The sequence below is a fragment of the Epinephelus lanceolatus genome, chromosome 4 (assembly GCF_041903045.1).
Source record: "Epinephelus lanceolatus isolate andai-2023 chromosome 4, ASM4190304v1, whole genome shotgun sequence".
In the NCBI taxonomy this organism is placed as follows: Eukaryota; Metazoa; Chordata; class Actinopteri; order Perciformes; family Serranidae; genus Epinephelus; species Epinephelus lanceolatus.
The window spans coordinates 10,022,889-10,046,936 of record NC_135737.1 but is presented as its reverse complement, the minus strand read 5'-3'; the positions used below and the strand labels follow the sequence as shown (position 1 = coordinate 10,046,936).

The following is a 24,048-nucleotide window of genomic DNA, read 5'->3' as shown; positions in this document are numbered from 1 at the left end:
GGTCCTGACGGAAGCAGTATTAAATGAAAATACACAGGCAAAGTACATGTTCCTCAAATTTGTACTTAAGTAAATTACTTTTGTAAATGTACTCTGTTACTATCCACCACTGGGAGCCACTTGTTTAAGCTATAAAACTGGGTCTTGTGGTTTTATAATGTACAACTCATCATCTGAAAAGTAACTGCTAACTTAAAGGTCCAGTGTGTTGGATTTAGGGGGATATATTGGCAGAAATGGAATGTAATATAATGAATATATTTTCTTTAGTGTATAATCACCTGAAAGTAATTATTGTTGTATTTTGGTAACTTTAAAATGAGCCATTTATCTACACAGGGAGCGGGACATTGTCCACGGAGTCATAAAAATGTCATTAAAAATGTCTCATTCTACTATGATATTTGAATTATATTTTTGTGACATACTGTGCTATAACTTTTAGGATTTTTTTTTTAAATGGCATGCTACTCTACGGCATTTTAATCACATTTTATGGCAAACTATACTATGATTTTTTTTAATCATTTGTTTTTATGACACTTATGGAATACTATACAATGGCTTTTTATTATTTTTCATGGCATACTATACTATACTATACATTTCTTATGATTTTTTCATGGCACAGATTTCTTTTCTGACATTTTCATGATTTTTTTTGTTGTTGTGGTATACACAATTTAATTTTATATTTAATTTCTACAGTCTGGCTTCAATTCACCACCTCACTATGTGTAAAGCAAATTCCCCCTGTCTCCAAAATGTTCACACACATGGGTGAGAGTTTCCACTCAGATGTGCACATTTTCATGTCAAGTTTGTTTTTATAGATCACAAATTTTGCACGGGAAGTGGCGTATTCCTCTTTCAGGCCTCGATTTGTGCATAAGCAGTGAGACCCCTGGTCCATTTGTGTGGAGAGGACCTCTGCAGATGATTTAGCTCACAGTGATTTAAAAAAAAGCCTGAACAATGAGCACTGAAGCAATTATAAGCATGTTTACGCTTGGCACATTAGGAAAGTTTCAGCTGGTTGCAATCTGCAATCCTCACTGCTCGATGCCACCAGATCCTCCTACATCTTACACATTGAACGTTAAAATGGTGATGTAGTGGAGTAGAAAGTACGCATTTTCCAGAAATATGGTGGAGTTGAAGTAGAAATACGGGAGCCGCTTGGTGTGCAGACGTATTTGTTTTCTATTTAGCCAGATTTCATTAGGTCCAGCACCCACTCCATTGGACATTGGCATGTATGTGTCTTTTGCACTGTTTTTGGTGGAGTTGAAGTAGAACACAGCAGAAAATGGAAGTGAAAATAAGTGACTGTTGTAAATGTACTGTGGCAAACACCGGTTTGTCTTCATCAATGACTCCTCATCTGTTCATCTGACTGTAACCTAACCACAGCTGACTGTTTACAGTAGATAATCACCAACTCTTCCCCTTTTTCATTTCCTCCCAAAAGACTCATCCAACCAACTTCTTCTCAAACACACCCAGGATTCATACTGAAGCAGGAAGTCCGATTTTTAATCACCACCATCATGTCATCACCACATTGCAACAGTTCAGTCCTTGTCTCACAAGAATGATTTAGAATGTTTTCCAATGAATGAATGTTTGAATTACTCCTTGTTCCATGGAACAACCTCACGGCCTCACAGTAAGTGTTTCATAGACACAACGGCGGCAGTTTGTTTGGAAGAGATAAGGGAAGGCGAAAAGACACAAAAGGCCATGATTACTATCTAGAGGAAAAATCTGTAGCAGCAATTTCCAAAGTAATCTCTGCATCTTCTTCCGGCACTTTCATGAAAAGAGCATCTTTCCGACAAGAAGTCACACACAAGACCAAGATATCAAACATCTCAACATTTATTCATCATATAATTCTGTGCAATAACATAATGTACAAATAATCTTCCTGCAAGTTTAACAATCCATATATTAATTAAGATCTGTAGCCACATGAAATACATTCAAGGTCTGTAAAGGCGAGAATCACTGTGCAGAGGTTAAAGAGGGACAGAGAGGGAACCAGGTGGGTGAGGTGAGGACACCAACAGAGAATTAAAAGCTTCAGTTTTTTTATTCTGGGTTTTTTTTTTTTTTGTTGTTGTTTTTTTGGGGTTGTGGAATGAAAAAAGTTAAAAGCACCCATGTGTCTGCACCGATGCCTCCAGGGCAAATAAATGTACAATTGTCTTAGATTATTTTTCTATGCATTTAAATAATCAAAAATAATATTCATTTTTTACTCCACTCACCACGGAATGAACACTGGAAAAACACTTTTAAAGACTATTTGGTTTCCGAGCATTTTCAAGTCTCTCAACATCTGCTGTACACAAAGTCAACATCACGACATGCTGTTTGTTGTCTCCATTGATTATCAGAGTGGATGCGCACCAGTGGTGGAAAGCACATTATCCCAAGTACTGTGCTTATGTACACATTTGAAATACTTGTACTTAACTTGAATATTTCCATTTTATGCAACTTTACACTCCACCACATATACTGTACTTTCTACTGCACTACATTTGGTATTAGTACTGTTACTGAAGTAAAGGATCTGAATACTTCTTCCACCACTGCTGCGCACCACACTGGCTTCAAATCCACAACACCATCAGTAGAAACGCTGTACAAAAGATAGAATCAGACAGAAATGGAATAGAGGCGGTTGCCATGGAAACAAACAGGGTTTCTGCAACAGCACGATCTGCCCCGTCACTGACGGGAAAGGTTGGGCGACGTCTCCAGAGCAACACTGAAAACACACACCGCGCACACACACACACATACACACAGGCACTTACATCTTTATGTGACTAACGTCCTGTGAAAACCTCATAACTCCGGTTTGTGTGATGTTGTTTATATTTAAACTGAAGCATTCTCGTTTAAAATATTGTTCAAACAAAGCCATACATCGTAAAGGCATTCAGGATTTAAAGGTTTTCACCAGACAGCACATAGACACCCTCCTCTGTCACATACGTTCATATAACACACAATATACATTCCAACATTCATTTATAAATGTTTTCTTCCGTCAGATCTTTGTGACCTGATAACCAGCCAATCAGAGCTTATCAGCCTCCCCTAAACTAGCATATGATTGGAAAGAGTGCCCTTTTGCTGGTGAGCTGCAGCCAAACGGGAAAAGTGCAGAGTCTGCTGTCAGTCCGTGTTTTTTCTTTGAAATTATCTGCAGAGTAAACACTGCAGCTGTCAATCAAAATCCTTCATTGCTTAACAACATGTCACGTATGAGCCCCGCAGTCTGTCTATCAAGTGTCCTTGTCATCTGAAAGCACAGCACGTAGCTGCTGGGTGTCCCCGTCATGCATCCTGTCTCTGGGACGTGATGACTGGACCTCCTCGTATGGGGGCGGGGGGTTTTCGGGGCTGGACAGGAGGGGACGTTGACTGCCATCCGACTGGTTGTTGAGAGATGACGGGTGGCGGCTGGGAGCCTCCTGTGCCAATAGGAGCTGGGTGGGTCCCGGCGCAGAGCAGGCGGGGAGGCGCTGTCCCCAGCTGCCGTACACCGCCTCCTCATAGGAGGGGAGGGAGACAGGAAGTCCATCCACCATCAGGTCAAGCTGGTCTGAGGGGCGACGGCTGCTGGGACACACACAGAGAGAATTACTGAGACTGTATCTTCTGACCTCTGACTTCAATCATTTCCATATAGAGCTCAGTTTCACTTGTTTTCTGCATAAGGCGCATAATGGTTTAGTTTGCCCCTGCACTGGGATTCATCTCTGAATGCAGCTAAAGCTGAGTGAGTGACTGCTTCTGCTGGGGCACCAACACACACTGTCCTGTCTTCAGGGCAAACAGGGTTCCAAAAAAAGGTGTGTGAGAGAGACATGGGTCAGAAACGGTGGAGGGCCCACAGACACTGCACAGGGCCTAGAACTTGGCGGTACACGCCTGATCTAACCACTGAGTAGACTGCAGAGGACCCAAAGAAAAACAGACTCTGGTGTTACAGCAGGCACAAGAATATTTAGAAAAACTAGCAACAACTTAATTTCCGTTACAATATTTTCCCTTTTGTTGGAAACCACTGCAGCGAATATTCTTCTTCTTCTCACCTGTGTGATTGACAGGGGTAGAGGCGGGACTTGACCACCAGGCAGGCAGTAGTGGTGAGCAGGAAGATGGACACACCCACCGCTGTTGTCGCCATGCTTGGCATCGAGTCATTCACTCTGTCGTCGGAGTTCATGTTCGGGCCCTCTGAGGAGGAGACAGGTGAAATGTTAGAGTAGAAACAACCGCAGACATGCACAGTAATATTCCACCATATTACAAATATGATAACATTGTTTGTCTTTGCTCAGACTGTGAGACTTAATGGAACTTTATGTTATGCTGGTTTTAAACTGCATTTCATTGTGCAGTCCTGTGTTAATAAATAATAAACCCTTGAATCAATTAAATAAAAACCTGCATGTATAAACAGTTGCAGCCACAGGGCAAAAAGAAATGTCATCTTGCCAATTATAACAGAAGACATGGATCCAGAACTACAAACTACAGAACTACAAACTGTTTGCATGTAGCTCATGTAAAGTTTTAATGTGTTGATCTGGTGGTTACAAAAAAAGATTTACGGCACTGAGTTGAAGTTGTGACAGAAAACAGTCACCTGTGCTTCAGCACTGTGAGAAAACTCAAAATTTCTCTTTACAAAAATAGACAAAAATCAGATACACAATCTATGGGGTAGAGGATTTTATCTCGTTATGTGGTTTCTATGTGCCCGTGATAATACGACAGTAGCTTTCCATGAGGCTCTCGCAGCGTCAGCACAGAGGAAATGTTTAATGGTTATTACGGTGGCTTCACCCACTTCCTCTTTCTGCGCTCCGACTTCCTGTTGCAGCGCGTTTGAGTGAATGGCGACAGAGGAAGTCGGAACTGGTCTGAGGAAAGTAAAGCTTCTAGTTCCGCTGCACAGAGTCTTGAGTGTTTCTGTTAAGTAGGTTAGAAGATGAACGTGAGCTGTTGTGTTTGCATAGAGGGCTCAGCCCCAAGATGCTCTGATGTGCACTGATGCTTTAGTTTTACGGCTGATTAACATTCAGAATCAGATCTGATGCATTCATGAGACAAAACTCGATCTCAACAATTGCAGAGGGGAAGTCACGTTTGTGTAGCACCAACAAAATGACAACATCTAAAAATACAATTCTGACAAACCAATCATTAAAAAAAAGTGGTTTATTATAAGATTTACAGTGCTGGTTTTAACAGCCCTGTCCTCAATGATTGATGGAGGTAAAGGGATTGTATAAGTACAATCAGTAACATGTAATTAAAGTATTAACCCTCTATAGCCATGGTTATGGCCAAAAACATGTTTTGTGAGGTCACAGTGACCTTGACCTTTGACCTTCGACCACCAAATTCTAATTAGTTCATTCCTTAAGTCCAAGTGGATGTCTGTGCGCATTTGATGAGATACATTCAGAATTTTAATGTTTTTCAATTTCTAAAAGCATTAATTTGAAACTTTACGGTGTTTAAATATTAAAATGTTGCCACAATAACCCTGTATTTTTCCAGTTCTTATCACTACAGGACAGTGTTGCATTAAGATAACATACCCAGAAGTGTACCCCCAAATAAATGTTCTTGAAAATTTCTTTAAAGGTCCATTGTGCAATATTTAGAGGGATTTAGTGGCATCTAGTAGTGAGGATTGCAGATTACAACCAGCTGAAATCTCTCGTTGGGATTCATTCAGTGTTCATTGTTCAGTAGGTTTTTACTGGGAGCCAAATTATCCACAGAGGTCTCTTCATATCCAAAAGAAATGGACCTGGCGATTAAAATCAGTCAATACACTGAATAAAGGAGGTTCACATTCAAAAAACGGTGTTTGTCTAACACTGCTCACCACTGAGGTGCTGCTAACTACGGAGGCCGACACAACAATACAAAAATGCAAATCTAGAGCCAGTGTTTGGTTTATCTGTTCTGGGCTACTGTAGAAACATGGCGGTCCAACGGCTCATTCTAAGGTAACAAAAACACAATAATGCTTATTTTCAGGTGATTATACACCAAAGAATACATGCTATATTATATTCAATTTCTGCCAGTAGAACTCCCTATATCCTACACACTAGACCTATAAGTGATGTTGACTTGGTCTATTTTATGACAAAAAAGCCAGTCCCCTGTGACTGTTGTACTATTATATACGATCTCATTAGATGATTCTGACTCATGCATTAATGTAAAGGCAGGAATTTACTCTTGTAGTTGTTTGAGGTGGAATTCACTCTGAACTGTTAACTACTGATTATTTTCATCATTGATTAATCTGCTGAATATTTTCTCCATTGATGGATTGATTATTTGGTTTGGAGAAATAGTAAAAATAGAGAGAAATGTCTGTCTGTTTTACCTCAACATTATTACTCATATATTACAATTATTAACATTATTTGTGATCATGAAATGTTTTTACATGAAAAATTAATAAAATGAATCAGTATTCTTTTGACTAATTGTTTCAGCTGTCTTAACTGCTGGGTAGTTTATTATATAGAAAAAAATCATTTTTTATAAACTCTTCATATGTTTTGTGTGCAAAAAAGCTCTGAAGAGTAACTAAAGCTGTCAGACAAATATAATGCAGTAAAAAGTACAGCATTTCCCTCTGAGATGTAATCGAGTACAAGTAGAAAATATCATGGAAAAAAAGGCGACTCATGTAAAGTACAAGTGCCTCAAAAATGTACTGATGTATTTTGTCCTTAAGTAAATGTACTTGGTTAAATTCCATCACTGTCTGCTCTACAGAACTCACCATGGCCTCTGAGAAGTCTTTTGCTGACGCTCTCACAGACAGTCTACATCTCATGTCTAAAATCAGCCAGAACACATATTTAAAGTGTTAGTAACCCCACCAGGAGTCAAACCTCATAATCTCACGATAACAATGACACGCTGTCTGCTTCTTGAACGCTCAAAACAAGAAGCCACTGCCAAAAAATGACTAATCAGCCTCTAAAGCATCGGGGTCAACCTGCTCTGAGTCATGAGAAGATTCTAAACGGAGCTAATCACTGAGGAATGCTGTGATGCCCACTGCTGTTGCTGGGAAATGTCAAGCGATGTTTAGAGTCATGAGAGAACATCTGATTACTAATAAAGTGTTCCAAAATCACATGACTACCAACTCAGAGCGCAGAGAGCAGACAGTTGGAACATTCCAGGCCACAGAAGGAAATATTCCCTCTGCTAAGAAGCCAAAGCTCAAACTAGCCTCTCGCACTGAACATGATTTATCACGACGCTGCTGCTGTCGTCTCCATTTAAACTGTGCTTATAGCGTGTTTTCTTTGCATCATTCATTGACTTTTCTTTGTCGTATATATTGTATTTTTGTTACCTTTTAGGTCAAGCACAGTGGCAGGGGCAATACCACATAGCACAGTGTAAAACATGTTGAGTAATGTGTGACTAATAAAATGAATCCTTGCAGGAAACTCAGTTTATACTCTGCACAACACAACCTCAACAGATACACAGAAAACAAACATAAATACTACATTACTTGGTAGAATTCAGACTATTGATTCCTCTCACCTCTGATGGGGATGCAGGCAGGTATCGGAGGCGTCCATTTCCCGTGGCGACACCTGGAGACACGGACCTTGTTGTTGAGGTGGTATCCCGGCTCACAGAAGATGTGGATGGAGCTCTTGAGGGGAAAACCTCGACACGGTGATGGATCACAGCGGAAACCTCCATGTTCTGGCACCAGGGGGTGAGTGCAGTTAGTCAGTCGGCCTGTAGAGACACAAAAACACAGTGTTGGCAGCAGGTCTTTAAACATTTTTGTGTTTGAATTCAAGATCATTAGTAGTCTCTTCTTCACACAATTGGTATTTATTCATGTTTATATCTCAGAATTAAAACTATTAACTCCTCGTCTTTCAGACCCACACATTTGTTTCCTGTTGGCTTTTAAAAAGATGATAAAAATCTGCTGCCTCTGCCAGAAACACTGAGAGATTTAACTCAGTTTTGCCGCTCCAAAGCCTGAGGAGATAAGGCTCACAGAATCAGTGACTTCTTTTAAATCATTTTTTTAAGACCAAGCAGCAACCACCGAGGCTTAGAAATGAAGCTAATATGGAAAATGGCAAACACTGCAGTTCCCTAAATGGCCACTTGAGGCTGTCTCCAAGAGCCAGTTAATCCTCACAGACCCCAATGTTAAAATGCACAACTTAACAGAAGGAACAGCAGAAAATAAACATGTTAATAGCCTGGTACAATAAAACAGTTTTGGTCTCTAAAGCTAATTTTTTTTATACTCCTCCATTGCTTTACGCTTAATTGTTCCTCACGTGTCCCATAAATGTACAGATGAGAGGGCTTTTTTTTTTTTCATGCCCCTAAACTGTGGAACTCACTGCCTTGGGATATTAAACTGGCGAGCTGTCTCTGTATTTTTAGAAGTAAATTAAAGAAACCTTAAAGAAAGAGACTTTAAAGAACTTTTTAATCTGGCTTTTAATTTGGAGTAATATTACAGTCTTAATTTTAAGTTTTAATTTGGATTTTTTTTACTTAATTATATCCCTGCTCTTTATTTAATTTTTATCTTAATATTTTATTGTTGTAATTTTCTAGTCTTGAAAAATTTGATGTATGGATGCTTATGTTCTCCTTTAAATTGTGTCTCTTCACCTCCCATTTTGCTGTGTGAAGCACTTTGGGCTGCATGTTTGCATGAAAGGTGCTGTAGAAATAAAGTTGAGTTGAGTACACTGCGTCAGGATTTGGTTTTGATATTTATATTTACTCATGAATGAATGCTGCGTACTTGGAGCTCTTTCCCTGCATCAAAATGTTGCCCAAAACTACCTCTGCTTTGCTCAACGGGCAGCTTTGCCAGAGCAGCCAGCACTGTTACCCACTTCCTCTATTTCTTCATCTTCCACCTTAAAAGTCTGCGTTTGCAGAATAATGGTTTCCACTGCCAACACAAGCTTCTTCAACCCAAACATCAACACGTGAGGAGTAGGTCAAGTGTGAGAGTGGAAAATCACTAGAGATGAAGCTACAGCGAGAAAAAGTCTGCATGGTTTCACAGCATCAGAGTAAAAGCAGGTAAAAGTGCAGCTTCAGGAGGTTGATCACAGTATAAACTGTACAGTTCTGATAAGAAGTGGAAGAACCAGACGGTTACGTTTCAAACTTTTAAAACAGTGAACAGCTGAACAGAAAGTGTTTACATCCTGAAACCCATTGTCTGAAGTTCATTTAGTGTTTCATAATCAGTCATTAAAGTGTGGTAACACTGTGTGCCACCAGTTAGTTGTGTTTACAATTAAAGGTTATTTCTGTATCTCAGTGCTGTGGTGATGAGAAACAGCCAAAGGGATTCTCGATGTTTTTCAGTTTTGCAGATTATTACTAATATTCAGCAGTCAGCTTTCAGTCACACGTATGATCTTAAAAGGGGTAAAATCTCATTTTAAAAAATCCCTGATAATTCTTATTCTGTGAAAAACACTGAATGCTCATGATAATATGCTCCGAATTCACTTGCCCCTGCAATTTCATCGCAACATACATCAAGATTTTTTAGAAAAGCCACACCACTTCACAATAACAGCCTGTGAAATCATCTCTGATTTGGCAACATGTGCGGCATTCAGAATAAACACTGCAAACAGAGAAAACATTACTAAATACAGACACAAGCTGCAGTGATAGTGGCAGTGACTGCATGAAAAAAATGTTTTAAGTTATATCGGCTCTCTGTCTGTAATGAAAGAACAGGTAGCAGTTAATTAATAGTCAACTTATAAACAAAGTGATAGGTTTTATTTTTATTCATGTAGTATTTTAACTCGTTCGTGCCCACCACGGGTTCTGAAAGTAATTATTAACATACGAGCAGCTAACATAACATTAGCCTGTTTCACTATGAATTAGTCGTATTTCACCTGATTATTTGAATTGGCAGGCTAATAATAAGCTGGAGGCAAACACCAGAATAAATTCAGCCTTGTGCATCACATTTTAGTGTCCACTGAAAAAAGCTTCCGTTGTGTTGTGGTGCTGCTACAGTGCATTTCTATATTTGGTTGTGTTTTGTCTCTGCTCGCAGCGCGTTGAGCTCTTGGTGCCTCTGTAGTTTTCACATGAAGGCTGTGTATAATATTTGCCTGTCTGCTATAAGGAGAAACCAAAGTAGAGACTAAATAAATAAATGAATGAATGAATGAAAGGGGTCCTGGAGGGGTCAGAGGTCATACCTGCTGTGAGGAGTGGTGAGGAGGCCAGGAGGAGGAGTCCACAGACCAGACTGACGCATCCACACAGCGATGGATACAGGGCCGACGCAGACATCAAACCAGACTTCCTTCAGAACAGAGATAAAGAGTCAGAAGCAGAGAAAACACACAAACAAATAAATACCCCCCTCCCACACACACACACACACACACACACACACACACACATGGTCAAAGTATTCTTCACCCACAAAATGATCATTGCTATTTCAATTACTCAACCCATGTTGCGTTACATTCATGAGAAAAACTGTTTTTCGCTCAAGCCTCAAAGGTGAACGAAGAATCCAAAAACTGAGAAAAGTCTTGATGAACTGTAGCTGAACAAGTCAGTGTTTAACCACAGGAGAACTATATCAAAACATCAGTTTACAAATTCTCACACAACTCGTGCAGTATAATCCAAGTCTCATTTATCCAGTTGTACGCTCAGTACTTCCCAAATACATGCATTTTCACTACAACACTGTGGTTAATGTGGGGTTAGGTGTAGACACAAAAAACACTTGGTTATGGTTTGGAAAAGATCATGTTATGGCTCAAAACACCCCCATGCAGGTTGTCCTCACATGGTCGAGTATGTGCCCCATATAGGCTGAGTCTTTGGCAGCAGCCCAGGTTTGAATCTGACCTGCCGCTCTCTGCTGTTTGTCATCATTTCTTTCTTCCTTCCTCCTCTCAGCTGTTTATAGTATAACCAATAAAAATGACACAAATGTTGCTGGAAAAGCAGGGACAGTGTGTCTTTTTGGAGCAATGGGTGTTTGGTTTGGGGATAACAGGCGCTCTAGGTCCAATGGGACATTTTTTCAGATGAACAGGCATCGAAATATTGGCATTGAACTGAGCATATGAGCAAGTTTTTTAAATAGTAATGCTTTGCCCTACCCGTGCTTTGAATAAAAAAACATGTGTTTGGGAAGTACTGAGCATAGGACTGGATGAATGAGACTACATTGCATGAATCGTGTGAGAGTTTGTAGAACGTTTTGCTGCTGTTAAACACAGACATCTTTATTTCATCAAGACTTTTCTCCATTTTTGGATTCTCCATTCACCATGCAAGGAAGAAATGGGTCAAGTTTTCCCTTAAACATTCCCCTCAGTCCCAAATGGATCCTTTACAGACTCGTTGACTCAAGCCCTAAGCCCTTACAGACCAAGAACCAATTCCATTTCTTCCCCTTAGCCTGTGTCTTGGCCCTTCCCATTGGTTTTGCACGTTCACGTGAGGGGAAGTGGTGTCCCAATTCTCCGTCAGGTTAACTCTTAACCTGGAGGGGATTGTGTCTATACTGCGCTTTGTCCTCTTATCTTTCAGCCAAAGTGTAAAACTGCCTTTAGCCTTTCAGTGGGTGATAGTGAAACTGTCACCTCATACTGTTTATTGTTTCAACACTGACCGACACAAACACCTGATGGTGCAGCAGCAGCTGAGCAGCAAACAAAACAGAAACCAATCACAACCACAATGACCCAGACTCCTTCTCTAGATGACTTGCACTGCACACTATCCCAGGCTCGCACCTTCCTGTGATCGACTAGTGCCAACAGAGCCAGACCTCTGCAGACCTCAGTGTCAGGCTTAAATGCCACAGTGTGTTTCGGTGCCTGACAATGTGTGTGTGTAGGTGTAGCCTTCGCTGTCTTTGGTGTGTGTTTTAGTGCTTTCATGTCAAGAGAGATGCCAGTCATCTCCGGAGCAGTGAGGGAGCGAGGGAGACCCCCCCCCTCCTCACCTCAGCATGCCAGTCACACACATACACACACACACACACAGAAACACACGCACATTCTCAGCTCCATCTTATGTGAGTATCTGTGTGGGAGGTCTGCATCTTAGTCATCACGGCTCTCTGTGATATTATAACTTCTGCTGAAACATTTTTGAAGTTAGAAACACAATTATCGTGACCACAGAAAATTAAAATGGCTCTGTTTCCCAAATAAAAGTATTTAATTCAGCTCCAAAAAAGGACTTTCTCTTTTTTTAACTGACATTCTGCGGTGGAAGAAGTGCTCAGATCTTTCACTTTACTAAAAGCAGGAATACTACAATGTAAAAATTCTCTTACAAGTAAAAGTCCTCCATTCAAAATCTTATTTAGATAAAGGTGCAAAAGTATGAGCATAAATATATATTCAAAGTGCTAAAAGTAACAGTACACACTATGCAGCATGGCATATATTACAATAATCAAATATAAACCAAGATTCTGTTACTGTGTTTCTATTTCTTGCCTCATATGTTTTCAAAGGCATATTTTAGCTTACTGTTTAACTCTAATACCAGGTCATTTTATTACCAGTTGGCTGCCATATTGTTTACTGTGGAAAAACAGGCAAGTTTGCAATACGTCACCCACTAGTGGGAGGGTTTACTGGTCTTTTGTGATGCAGTTTTCTACCTTTTGAGCAAGATCAAATGCCACAGTCCCTTTTTATCCGTTTTCTCCATAGACTGTATTAAACAATGACCAAAATAGTGACCAAGTTTTGACGAGAGGGTGGAGCTGTTGCACACGGGTTATATTATATAATGTTTATTTGTGCTGTAAAGTTGGGCATTTAAACATGGAGGTCTGTGGCTGGGGACTGACTTGCTTTTAGCCTCAAGTGGCCATTAGTAGAACTGCAGTATTTGGCACTTCCCTGTTGGCTTTATTTTTCAGAGGTTGCCACTTGGATTCCTCTGGTCATGTAGCACCAATTACAAAAGTATTTGCATTCTCTACTGCATAGACATCTTAGTTTTATGAAAAGACCGTCTTTCCGGCAGTGGAATACTTGTTGAAGCACTGTACTTGAGTTCATGTATTCACATTCCACATTACAGAGTAATGTAACAAGCACAGGCCACTTTATAAAGAGCTCATGTATAAAAGGCAAACTATGTGATGCATCAACACGATCAGATTCACTACAAACACTCTTTAAATGTCACAGTCTGGCACTGCCTTGTTGCAGGGCGGTGAAGGCTGAAGAAAAACATGACTGACAGTGTGTTAGAGCTTCACTACAGGTGACCTCACAGCTCAGGGGACGGGATGTGCTCTGTTGCAGATGATTTTACAAAGAAAAACCACTGATGGCGTCAGAGCTTTTTTTATCTTGTCACCTCTTCTTCATCTACAACCTTATGACTGAGACAGAGTTACATCAGAGACCACTGTGTATTAAAATAACGTGGTTTTCACCAGACTGGAAGGGAATGAAAAACTGTAACCTGAAAAGTGACTAAATCGTCAGTAAAATGTAGTGTAATAAAAAGTACAAGATCTTCCCCTGAGATGTGAGTACAAGTATAAAGTAACATAAAATGGAATACAAGAATACAAATTTGTACTTAAACAGACAGTTCAGATTTTCTGAAGTGGGGCTTATCCATAGTCAGTGTATTACATACAGTAGATGTCAGTTGTCATGTCCCCAATTTGGAGCGGCATGCTGTAGTTCAACACGGAAGCTAAGCAATGTACTGCTGTGGAGGGGTGAGCAACAAAATGTATTTTAGCCACCTTAAAAAAGTCCCACTTAAAAAAAAACCTTGCCGTCTGACGGGTAAGTCGTTAACAATTTCAGTTCCCCATCTTTCCTACTGTCAAAGTCACCAAACTCCACTGACAGAAACAGTTATGTTAGCTGGCTGAACACAGGAGCTGCTGGTCTGCAGCTGCCTCCATCAGTTAGTTAGTTTGTTATTGTGTGACTGGTGAATCTGTACATACTCCGAACAAAGAAATACTTAGCACATTGGAATGAGCAGGACACAGCCTGCAGACAAACTCCCATACACTGTCTAATTGCAATAGATTACTTCTATTGCGATGTTTTGGTGACCAGACCTTCATAGGGCAAACAGTGACAAAGAGACGTCCTCTTCAACAGGAGAGCTTGTGAGTTTGAAATCAACCACTTTCCCTGCATGCAGTAGGAAGGCACAAACGCCAAACATCAATTTACAATGTGACAATCTACAATATTATACACAGAGATAGAGAAGCAAATTAGTAAAAACACATTGTATAAGTGTCATAAACATACTCCACAGTGATTAGATGAAATAGGTAGGTTCTTATAAAGTCCTGAAGGTTAAATAGCATTCTCAGTAAGATACATGTCCAGATCTTGCAGGTTGCATTAGTAAATGAACCTGTAGGGATATGTTTGCATGGAAAGTGTAAAAACAGCATCAATACACAAATGGGAATCTTTACAATAAACACATACATTAATACAACAAGGCTTCCGAGATGCAAAAATTGCATCAAAGTGTACAATTAAGAATAATCAAATGAGCCTATGCCCTATCAAGACTACATTCCTTAAACTAAGCCGGTCCTGAACAAAAAGACCCTTTAGGCCCCAAAAGGTAACTGCAGTCAAACAATGCAGGTGTCATTTGTGGGTGAACCTAGCATAGCATATAGAAAAGTCACCACCAATATTACATCATAAGAAAATATAATATATTAATACAAAGGCCATAAAGGCCAGAAAAACATAATGCACCATCACTGCATACATATATAAATGAATACAATCAACAGGCACAAAATGCCAAAGTCACATAATACCAGCAGCTCTTGCCTTCATCAGTGTTAAATCACTGTTTTTTCTTAGTGGAGTCTGGCTTTGAAGAGAGCGATGTACTGGCTTCATTTTCCTGTTGGAAATCACAATCTGACAGCAAGGTACAGTGAACATACTCTCAATATAGCGTACATTTAAACTGATATTGATTATTCTTTTTTCTTTTTTTTTGGTGGTTAAGATTGTTTAGCTTCCACGTCACACTCCAACCTGCTTCTCCAAACTGGGGGGTGTGCCGACTGACATCCACTGTATGTAATACATTGACTATGGATAAGTACCTCATACAGCCCCACTTGAAAATATTTAAAAATACTGACCTATCCCTTTAAGTAAAGTCCTTAAGTAAATATACCTAGTCACATTCCACCACTGTGCACATGACAACTTTACTGGTTCTGCGTGCACACACTCTTAGTGGTGTTTCAGACATGGGGCTCTAGTTTCCCGGCGCAGCGCGGGGTGGTGCAGGATGGCGAACACCGCACAGAGCTAGTTTCGAGCAGTGCAACCCGAGGCGCGCTCAGTTTGGTAGTTTGGCAGACCGAGGTGCGCTGAGATGGGTGTGGCGGCGCAGCAGGGGGAGGTGTCGACAGATCCAGCTTGGCGCAGTGACAGTTTCGTGCCAAAAGGCTTCGCCAAAGGTGCGCTAAAAGCTCGCCAGCTGAAACCAGGTCTACTGTCAGCGCAGGCGGAGCACAGCCGGTGCAAGCCGAAGTTTGGCTGACCGGCGGACAGTGCGCACACGTCACCAAAACCTCACAGGCAGGTTTCCAGAATGTCAGGCACATTAACGATGCAATAAATACCCACAAAAAACACTATTCAATGCAACTATCTGCAATCAGCACATAAATGTATCTCTATATCGACTGTCCCGTCACATCTGATGTCAGATCAAAGGGGATTGGCACTGTTTGGCACGTTTGGCACACGTAATGGAAACCCAACCTGATTTGATTAATACAGCTGCAAACTAATGAGTTCACATCCCTCTCAGCCAACCACAAACAGCCACAGCATCAGATAGGGAGTATATATTCAGCATCTGTCATCTTAGAAAAGTCAAAAGAAAAGAAACAGAGTGAGACTGCGAGAGAGAAAGAGAGAGCGCGCGCGCGCACGAGAGAAATGCAACATTGATTTACAGTTGTGGTGACCTCCTCCCAGGCTACCTTTGCATCATCAGCCCGTGGAGGTCTGCTCACAGTTCCGTATATTCGGACACTGCGAGCTTGGACCTCCCGGACCAAAACATCAGTTTCCCAGGGCTTGAAGCAAGAAAAAATCCTGTGCCTGAAATTTTTTTAGAGGGCCTTCTGCGCTAAGGTGGTCCGGGGGCAAAGCCCCCCTCCCCCCCCCCCGGAAGAAAATTTTGAACATTTGACGTCTAAATGAATTAATCTGGTGCACTTTGAGAGTATCAACCAAGTATCACATCAAGGAGCTAGAATAACAATTTCAAGGTTTTTAATAATGAAATATGAACAGTTCACCAAAAAAGGAAAATTTGGTCATCAGCTACTACAAAATGGTCGGGGCCGGGCAATTTTAGGCAATTCTGAGCAACAAGTGGCAGAATAGGAAAACAACAAGAACACATTAAAATGTACATTTTACATCAGTTGAAGCTTGAACTCACGATCTCTGACACCAAGGAGCATCTTCTATCTGACTGAGCTAATTTGCAAGTGACAACTCATCGGTGGCTTCACAAATTATCTCACTTACCTCTACCACACCGCCTCTTTCTCTTTCTGTATGTGTGAATTGCAACCCCCAACCTGTAGCCATTTCTCTCTCTCTCTCTCTCTCTCTCTCTCTCTGTGTGTGTGTTTTCATCTCTCTCATGTCTAGACCAAACTGAACAAATATTTATAGACAGACAAGCAACATCATAATTAAACAGGCTTTTATTTTTTAAATTTATTTTATTTTGAAAATTGGCCGATTCTCTCGTCTTTTCTGTGTCCGACTTCCTGTTTGGTATGATCCGCTCTATCCAGCTTGACAGAGGCGCTCACGGCTCGTGTGAAAAATAGACCAGATGCCGAACCGAAGATACTGTATTATAACAAGATGGCCCACCTACAATATACCCCCATTGTATGAAATGGTATACATTTCCGGTCTCCTAAGTAGGCGTTGTCCCCCGTAGCCCAATCAAAGACGATGGAGAACTGCCAATCAAAGACGAGTATCCCCAACCTCGCTTGGTTATCGTAGATTAGCTGGGCTAACCGTTAGCGGTGTCTGTAATAGGTAATAACTCATTAAACGGTCCGTGAAAAAAATATTTTTTTCCAGCGGATATCTTAGTTACAATATGATTGAGCTAGCAAAGCAGTTTTGTGTTGCTATGTGTGGTATTTATTCAGTTTTGGGAAATCACGATGTCTAGAAAGCATCAGTGGCTGCAGCTGACAGGGACAGCTAACACTAGCAGCTAAGCTAACATCAGGACGTCATCTGTTAAAAGCCTCCCGTTGTCGGATACGACATGAAACTACTCCAGTTAGCTCAATCATGTTGTAACTAAGACATCCGCTGGAGAAAATATTTTTTTTAATCCAGTATCTTTGGTGAAACTGCACTGATTTCAGCACCAGAGAGGAGATATCTGTTGCCAGATCTCGCGAGAGTGTGTTGTTGAGACAGAGACAGGTCTTGAACAAAGTAAATTTTCTCCTGATTTGTCCGTGTGAAATTTGCCATTTTGGTGTCGGAATGTTCTGAAGATATGTGGCTTGTGATAAATGGGTCCAATATTTGATTATGGGGCGAAAGAATCAGCCATAATCTGTAATCACGTTCATTTCTCCCACTGAAGTCAATGGACTCAGGACTTGCTGTTAGTCTCCTAAAGGGGCGTGGTGGTCACGAACCCCACGTGACACTGATACAGGAAACTGACTCGCAGTGGACCGTCTTGGTTTATCCACCGTCTTTGGCCGAACTGAAGCGCTGCAGTGCGCGAGCCTCCGCGGGCGCTCCGCTCTGCTCAGCGGCCTGTGTGGACAGTCAGATAGGTTAACATGGACGCCGACTGAAAACTGTCTCCGCTGCTGGGCGCTGCGCTTCGGTTCTGCGTCCGGTGTGTCCGTGGTGTGACTGAATGAGAGACTGTGAAAACTTAAGGCCCGCCCTACTCTGCCTCTGATTGGCTAGAAGTCCTTGTTTACCTTGAGTAATGTGATACACCATTGGTAGTTGGAACTATCGCTTTGCTTTGCTTTAAAACGACAGGTTAAATCACTGTTGCTACGGCAAGATGATAAAATATTCACGAGAAAAAAATATTCCTGCACCAGAATATCCCTGCGCCGGAAATCCGGCACCGTGCCGGAGAACTTCAAGCCCTGGTTTCCTCCTGGGAGAAGTTTGGCCGTCTGACGCTGCTGCTCTCTTCTGCCATGGCGAATTGAGTAAACTCTCATTACGCCTTCGCGCGGCGCATTTAAGGGCGAGGAGAGGGGCTCATTTGATTGGTGTGATGTGTGTAAAACCCACTCCACGCCTTCTCTCCTCCCTCTTTCAGACTTGCGCAGGTAGGAGGGACGGAGGTGGGGAAGAGGAGTAGCTGCACCAGCGCGCACGGTGTGCCAAACTTACAAAATCCGCCTGGCCACACCCAGTTGGCGAAGCGCAGGTGCGCTGCGCCCCCGCCGCGCCCGGTCTGCGAAACTAGAGCCCATGATGTTAAGTTAAATGACATAATATAACATTTGCAGATATAAACACTCTGCTGGCTCTTTATTGGAAATATTTTCAGGTGCACAGGAAGTGATGAATTTATTGTTTCCAGCCTCAACAGCGAATTGTTTGGTGAAAACAGAGGAAGAGCAGGGCAGTGAGCAGGAGCAACCAGCAACAGAAACTTCCACTGGGGAAAACATGCTGCAGAAGGCACTGAGAGTTCACTTAGTTCATGGTGATTAATTTTGAGTGTGTTAACCCACTGAGCCACATCTGACTGTCTGGTTGATCAGTAGCTGTGTTGGTGACTCTGCCATGTTGAACTTTGCTCTTGCTGCTCTACTGCCTTACTGTGTGCCTGACACCAAACCCTGTAGAGTCTAAAGTGTAGGCTCAGTGTTATTGTTCTCTTTTACTAAGAAACGACTCAGTTCTGAACTGACTGATTACTCACAGCCTCCACAGAAATCAAAGCAGTAATACTACAGTGTAGAAATACTCTGTTGCAAGTTAAAGCGTTGCATTCAAATTGTAGTCAAGTGTAAGTGAAAATCTCAATATACAGAATGGCTTTTTTCAGAGTAATATAGCCTATATTGGTTTTTTTTATTTTAATGTTGCAGCTGGTACAGGGTGAAGCTAATTTAAATAACTTCATATACTGCTGGGTAGCAATAATGTCATATTCTATTAACTGATTTAAATTTTGTATTAATAATCTGATTTGGCAAAGTAACTCCAGCTTTAAAATAAATGTAGTGGAGTAAAAAATACAATATATTCCTCTAAGATGGAGTAGAAGTGCAGTGAAGTACAAGCACCTCAACATTAGACTCAAAGGTACACTTGGCCAATTGTTAAACAGCTTTGTATCAGAACAGTGTGGGTAGTGTGTGTAAATGAACAGTGGTAAACTTCCCTCCATCTTAGGAGATCTCCCTGCTCGTCTCTACGCTCAGGCCGTTGCTCCATCTACACACTGTGCTTCCTAAATGTACTGAGGCATTTCCTGCTGTGTCAGTTTTGAGAATGAACTTGACCAAATTTGTTCTCAGAGGTGTGTGGCTTCACTGGGAAGAACCGATTACATATGTGGGTGTTGTTATTGACAAGAACGGAAAACGTTGCAGTAATTTAAACTTCAGCCCAATAATTTAACAAATAATAATAATAAAAAAAAAGTTTAACATATGGTTGAGCTGTGTTACCTCCATGTCTATCCTTATCACTGGAAATGTCTACTGCAAAACAACAGATCACCCATTCTTGAGAATAAAAAAAAAAGGTTTTATCCCTAGATAGATAGATAGATAGATAGATAGATAGAACCTAGACCTGCTCAGTGTGATAGATAGGATGCTTTGAGCAGTCAGTGTACACAGTGTTACACAGTAAGACTGCTGATGCTGCATGTTACTGAACGGCTCACACACACACACAACTTCTGTTGTGATGTGCCGCAGCACATTTGCTTTTATGACTTCAGCCCATGAAACACTTCATGTTCAAAGTAAGCGCTGGTCAAACTATAAGTTAATGAAGTCATAAAGTCTACTGAACATCGATGACAGAGGCATACACACATTTATTTTTGGATTGCCTGAGCTTCGCCTTGTGATGATGAGCTGGAAGTCAGTGATGTGCTGATACAATACTGTAGTGACGTGTAGCTCATATCAAATGTTTTGCGGTTAGAGTTAATGATCTTTATACTGAAGGCCTTTGAATGTTCTCAGTTTTGCGATCTCCTCTGGGTGGAGAGCTGCTGCTGCACATTTACTGAGATAAATAAAGTTGCACATTCAAAAGCAGCCAGGTTTTGCTTAGACAACAAGCCTCCCCTCATACTTCAGTGTTATCTGTGTGTCAAGTGGTGCCACTTGAGGTGAGGGAGAGTCACAGCAGGTCAGGGGATAACAAACACATGAGGTTACACAAGTCCAGGAACACAAGCTCTTTGTACACAGAGACCACCCTATAAGGCCACAATGTAGTCCCGTCTTTAGTATACACAGAACCAAACAACAGCAGCACCATGCCACTCCAGTGTGTGATTTTAGACAGTATCCTGGCATCGCAGAGGCAAAAGAGGTGTGACGGGCTAGACCTCTAGTGTGACATGGAACACCCATCTGCAGCACTTTGTAAACAATGACATCATAACATGGCAATAACAATCATTTACCCTCTCTGTTATATGGCGGCTGTTCTCTTCCTCTGCTCGGAGGGTAAGGAGCTCCCAAACATCATTGTTTTCCTTATTTGTGGACATTTTCGACTGATAAACTTTTTCTTTGAGCTAGCTGCTAACTGCTGCTAGCTGCTTGTTATATCACCCGGCAGGGGGTCGCAAACTTAACACGCCATCAAAACGTCACACCCGCGCATGATCCCGTCCTGCCATCTGTCCCATTGACACAGATGTTGATTCAGCGCTGTTACTACCTCCACTGCCGGCTGAAAAGCGAAACAAGTCTGCTGCGTTTTCATGTCAGCCCCTCTGCAATGAGCCGGGCAGCGCTGGAGAAACACTGATTTGTAACATGAAATTGCTTTACTCAGTGTTTTTACTGGTTTGGTCAATTATTTTGGAGAGGGAGGCTAATGGACTCTGTAAGTCTGCAGAAAGTTCACTCGAGGCCCTTGAGGACTGGATGAATTGTGGATTTGGACAGCCCTCAGTAGTCACAGACTTCCATGAACATGCCCACAAAGCCTATGAGTCTGCAATTGCAATGAAGTCTTGGATTTGGATTGAGCTCCCAGTGAAAACCACTAAAGAAATCCTAATCAGGAGTTCACATTTGGCACATGGGAGAAGTTTCAGCTGGGTGCAATCTGTAATCCTCACTGCTAGATGCCACTAAATCTTACACACTGCTCCTTTAAAAAACATGACGCCCTAATGAACCCTTGAGCACTTAAAATACACTCAAATAGCTCAGAACCAACAAAGACACCCTGTCAGTCACAGACCAGAGGGACCCCCTCAGTGCTCAGTACTGTTTATAGTAACACAGGTTATTATGTAAAAAGCTCCTTTGTTCCTCAGTGGAAGCTTCATGAGTTCACAATAGTATTCCTGTGATTATTAGCTATCAGCAACACCCCACTGTACCTGTAGATTATATATATTTACAGTTTAAATACACACTGTTCTTTAACATGTAGCCTACATTTGGTCAAACATCAATCCAAGAACACTGTGTAAGATGTACTTCATCTCTATTAAGCATCATTTCTTCCAGCACTGTCTGCACTGTTGTGTACAAATTCACTACTTCTTTCTATATATGTATATATGTACATAGCAGTTAGGTTTGTTTTGTGTCCAGCTTTATTATCCTGTCTTTAGCCATGGGTCTATTTCTGTCTTTTGAGAGCAACAAAAACACAGAGTCCTGCACATACTTGGCCAATGAAGCTGATTCTGATCCTCTTTAATAGCTGTAATATCAATAATTAATAGGCACTGAGCAGTTAATGTTCTCTCTGTGTGAAGTCCAAGCCACAATCTATTTTTATCATATAAACAAAACGCCTATTTTCACACAGCTGGCGGAATGATCGATAAGTCCTGATTGTGATCACCGGCAGGTAAAGTTAAATGACCGACGCCTCCTCTGTATGAATGGAGCAGATAGAGACAGATTGAAGAGGTGTAATGTCTGACCTGAGAGCCGCAGAGGAGGCAGCAGCGGTGTGATCGGAGCGGCTGTCGAGCTGCAGAGGAGCTCCTGCTGTGTTTGCCGACAGGTCGGAGGAGGAGAGAAGTGAAGGATCTATAGATGTACGTCCGTCAGCTGACGCTCCTGCTCAGCAACAAGTGGGACCTTTTCGGCTGCTCTCGCCCCTGACTCATCGATCAGCTGTGTGTGACTCCGAACACACAGGCCTGTGATTGGCCGCTGCGAGCCGCCAAGCACTGCCCATCTGCGCGGCCCCGTCATGTTCTGGAAACGCTCTCTCTCTCTCTCTCTCTCGCTCTCTCTCACACACACACACACACACGCACAGTTACTCAGAAAATGGAAACTGTGTCCAGTTCCAACACAAAAATAAAAATATACAAGTAAACACATTAACCCTTTCATGTCCACATTAGGAAAAGCCATTTTAAAAATATTTTCTAATGTTTTGGGGCGATAATAACAAAAATCATTTCTTCTTTTTGTTTTTGTTTTTTTTTTTTTAAATATATGCCTCTACCAAACGGTTGAAAAGTCACTTTACGGTTATTGTAAAACAGAAAGGAAAAAAAATCTAATTACAGTGCTTGTAATGTGTTGGTACACCGACATATATCAGTTTGTTACCATGGAATTAGTAATATTACCAGTGTTAGTATTATTTCTACGTACTAATTCTACACATTTACCATTACAATACTTTAAAAATATCTCAGAAATGGTGAAAAATTATACTGATATTTTTTCACAGCAAATATATGATGGAATAACATTAGTCTACATATGATATTAACAACAGCAAATATTCATATTTTTTTATTATAGTCTACAAAAATTATAAATTTATCATGTTAGCATCAGTACCTTCACACATAAAAGGGCGATTCAGCTGTTTGGGTTCAGCATGGCTTTAGACAGTATAAGATCATATATACATAATTATAAATATATGTAGGCCTATATGTTTTTTTCTTAATTTCACAGCAAACAGTCTTTTTCAATCACATTAGCTTAGCTTCACGACCTTTACCATTAAAAGCCAAATGAACAATTTGCTAGAGATGTTTAAAAAACATTAGGCTATATGACCCTTCTTAGACTTTCATTTTTTGTACGATGTTACATAAATATGTTCTCTATATGTTGAAAAAATATACCCACCTTTGTAAATCTCACCACACAGAGCCCTCATGTCTGGAGTGACTTTTTTTTATTACTAACTTCCTGTCAGAGCTCAACTGAAAAGGCATGCTATTTAAAGACACAGCGATATCTAGCGGATTGTTTTAGCACAACATACTGAAAAAGAATGGTAGCGATAGCTCAGTCAGGTTAAATTCAACACATTGTTCGTTTAGATACAGTGATTGTAGATTGTATAATAAAGCTGGATGGCAGGACAGCGCCCCCAAAAATAAAGCCAAACATTTTGATCGCCCCCTGGTGGCTGGCTGCTGTACAGGTCCTAAACCCGCCACTCTCCACATTAGCAGACGGGACATGGGCCAAACTGAAAACTCAAAGGACATATCAAATACATTTTTTCCAGAGGTAGTTTCTGTCATTTAAGGTTGTTCTTATCACACTGATGTTTGTTCAAGTGTTCATTTTTCTCATGAGTTTGGTTTTAATTAGTTAATTGATGTTTAAAAAGAAGGACATAGATTATGATTGACAGCTGTGTGTTCTAATCGGTATCATATATGTATGGGGTATGG

General features: G+C 41.1%; 1 protein-coding gene across 3 annotated transcripts; it reads right to left on the bottom strand.

The window, feature by feature from the left end:
- Positions 1-1,865: 1,865 nt before the first annotated feature.
- On the bottom strand, positions 1,866-22,528 carry LOC117259134 (sushi domain-containing protein 6). 3 transcript variants are annotated; one of them, XM_033630368.2, is made up of 5 exons: positions 22,315-22,528; positions 10,314-10,420; positions 7,627-7,830; positions 4,116-4,260; positions 1,866-3,639 (listed from the first exon to the last, which is right to left on the bottom strand). In XM_033630368.2, exons 2-5 carry the CDS (start codon positions 10,405-10,407, stop codon positions 3,303-3,305), a joined length of 780 nt encoding a protein of 259 aa, XP_033486259.1. In that variant the 5' UTR covers positions 10,408-10,420; positions 22,315-22,528; the 3' UTR covers positions 1,866-3,302. The 3 variants fall into 3 exon arrangements, with proteins under 3 accessions (XP_033486259.1, XP_033486260.1, XP_078023018.1); XM_033630369.2 differs by having other exon boundaries at positions 1,866-3,636; XM_078166892.1 differs by having other exon boundaries at positions 10,314-10,416; positions 22,315-22,453.
- Between the last annotated feature and the right edge of the window lie 1,520 nt (positions 22,529-24,048).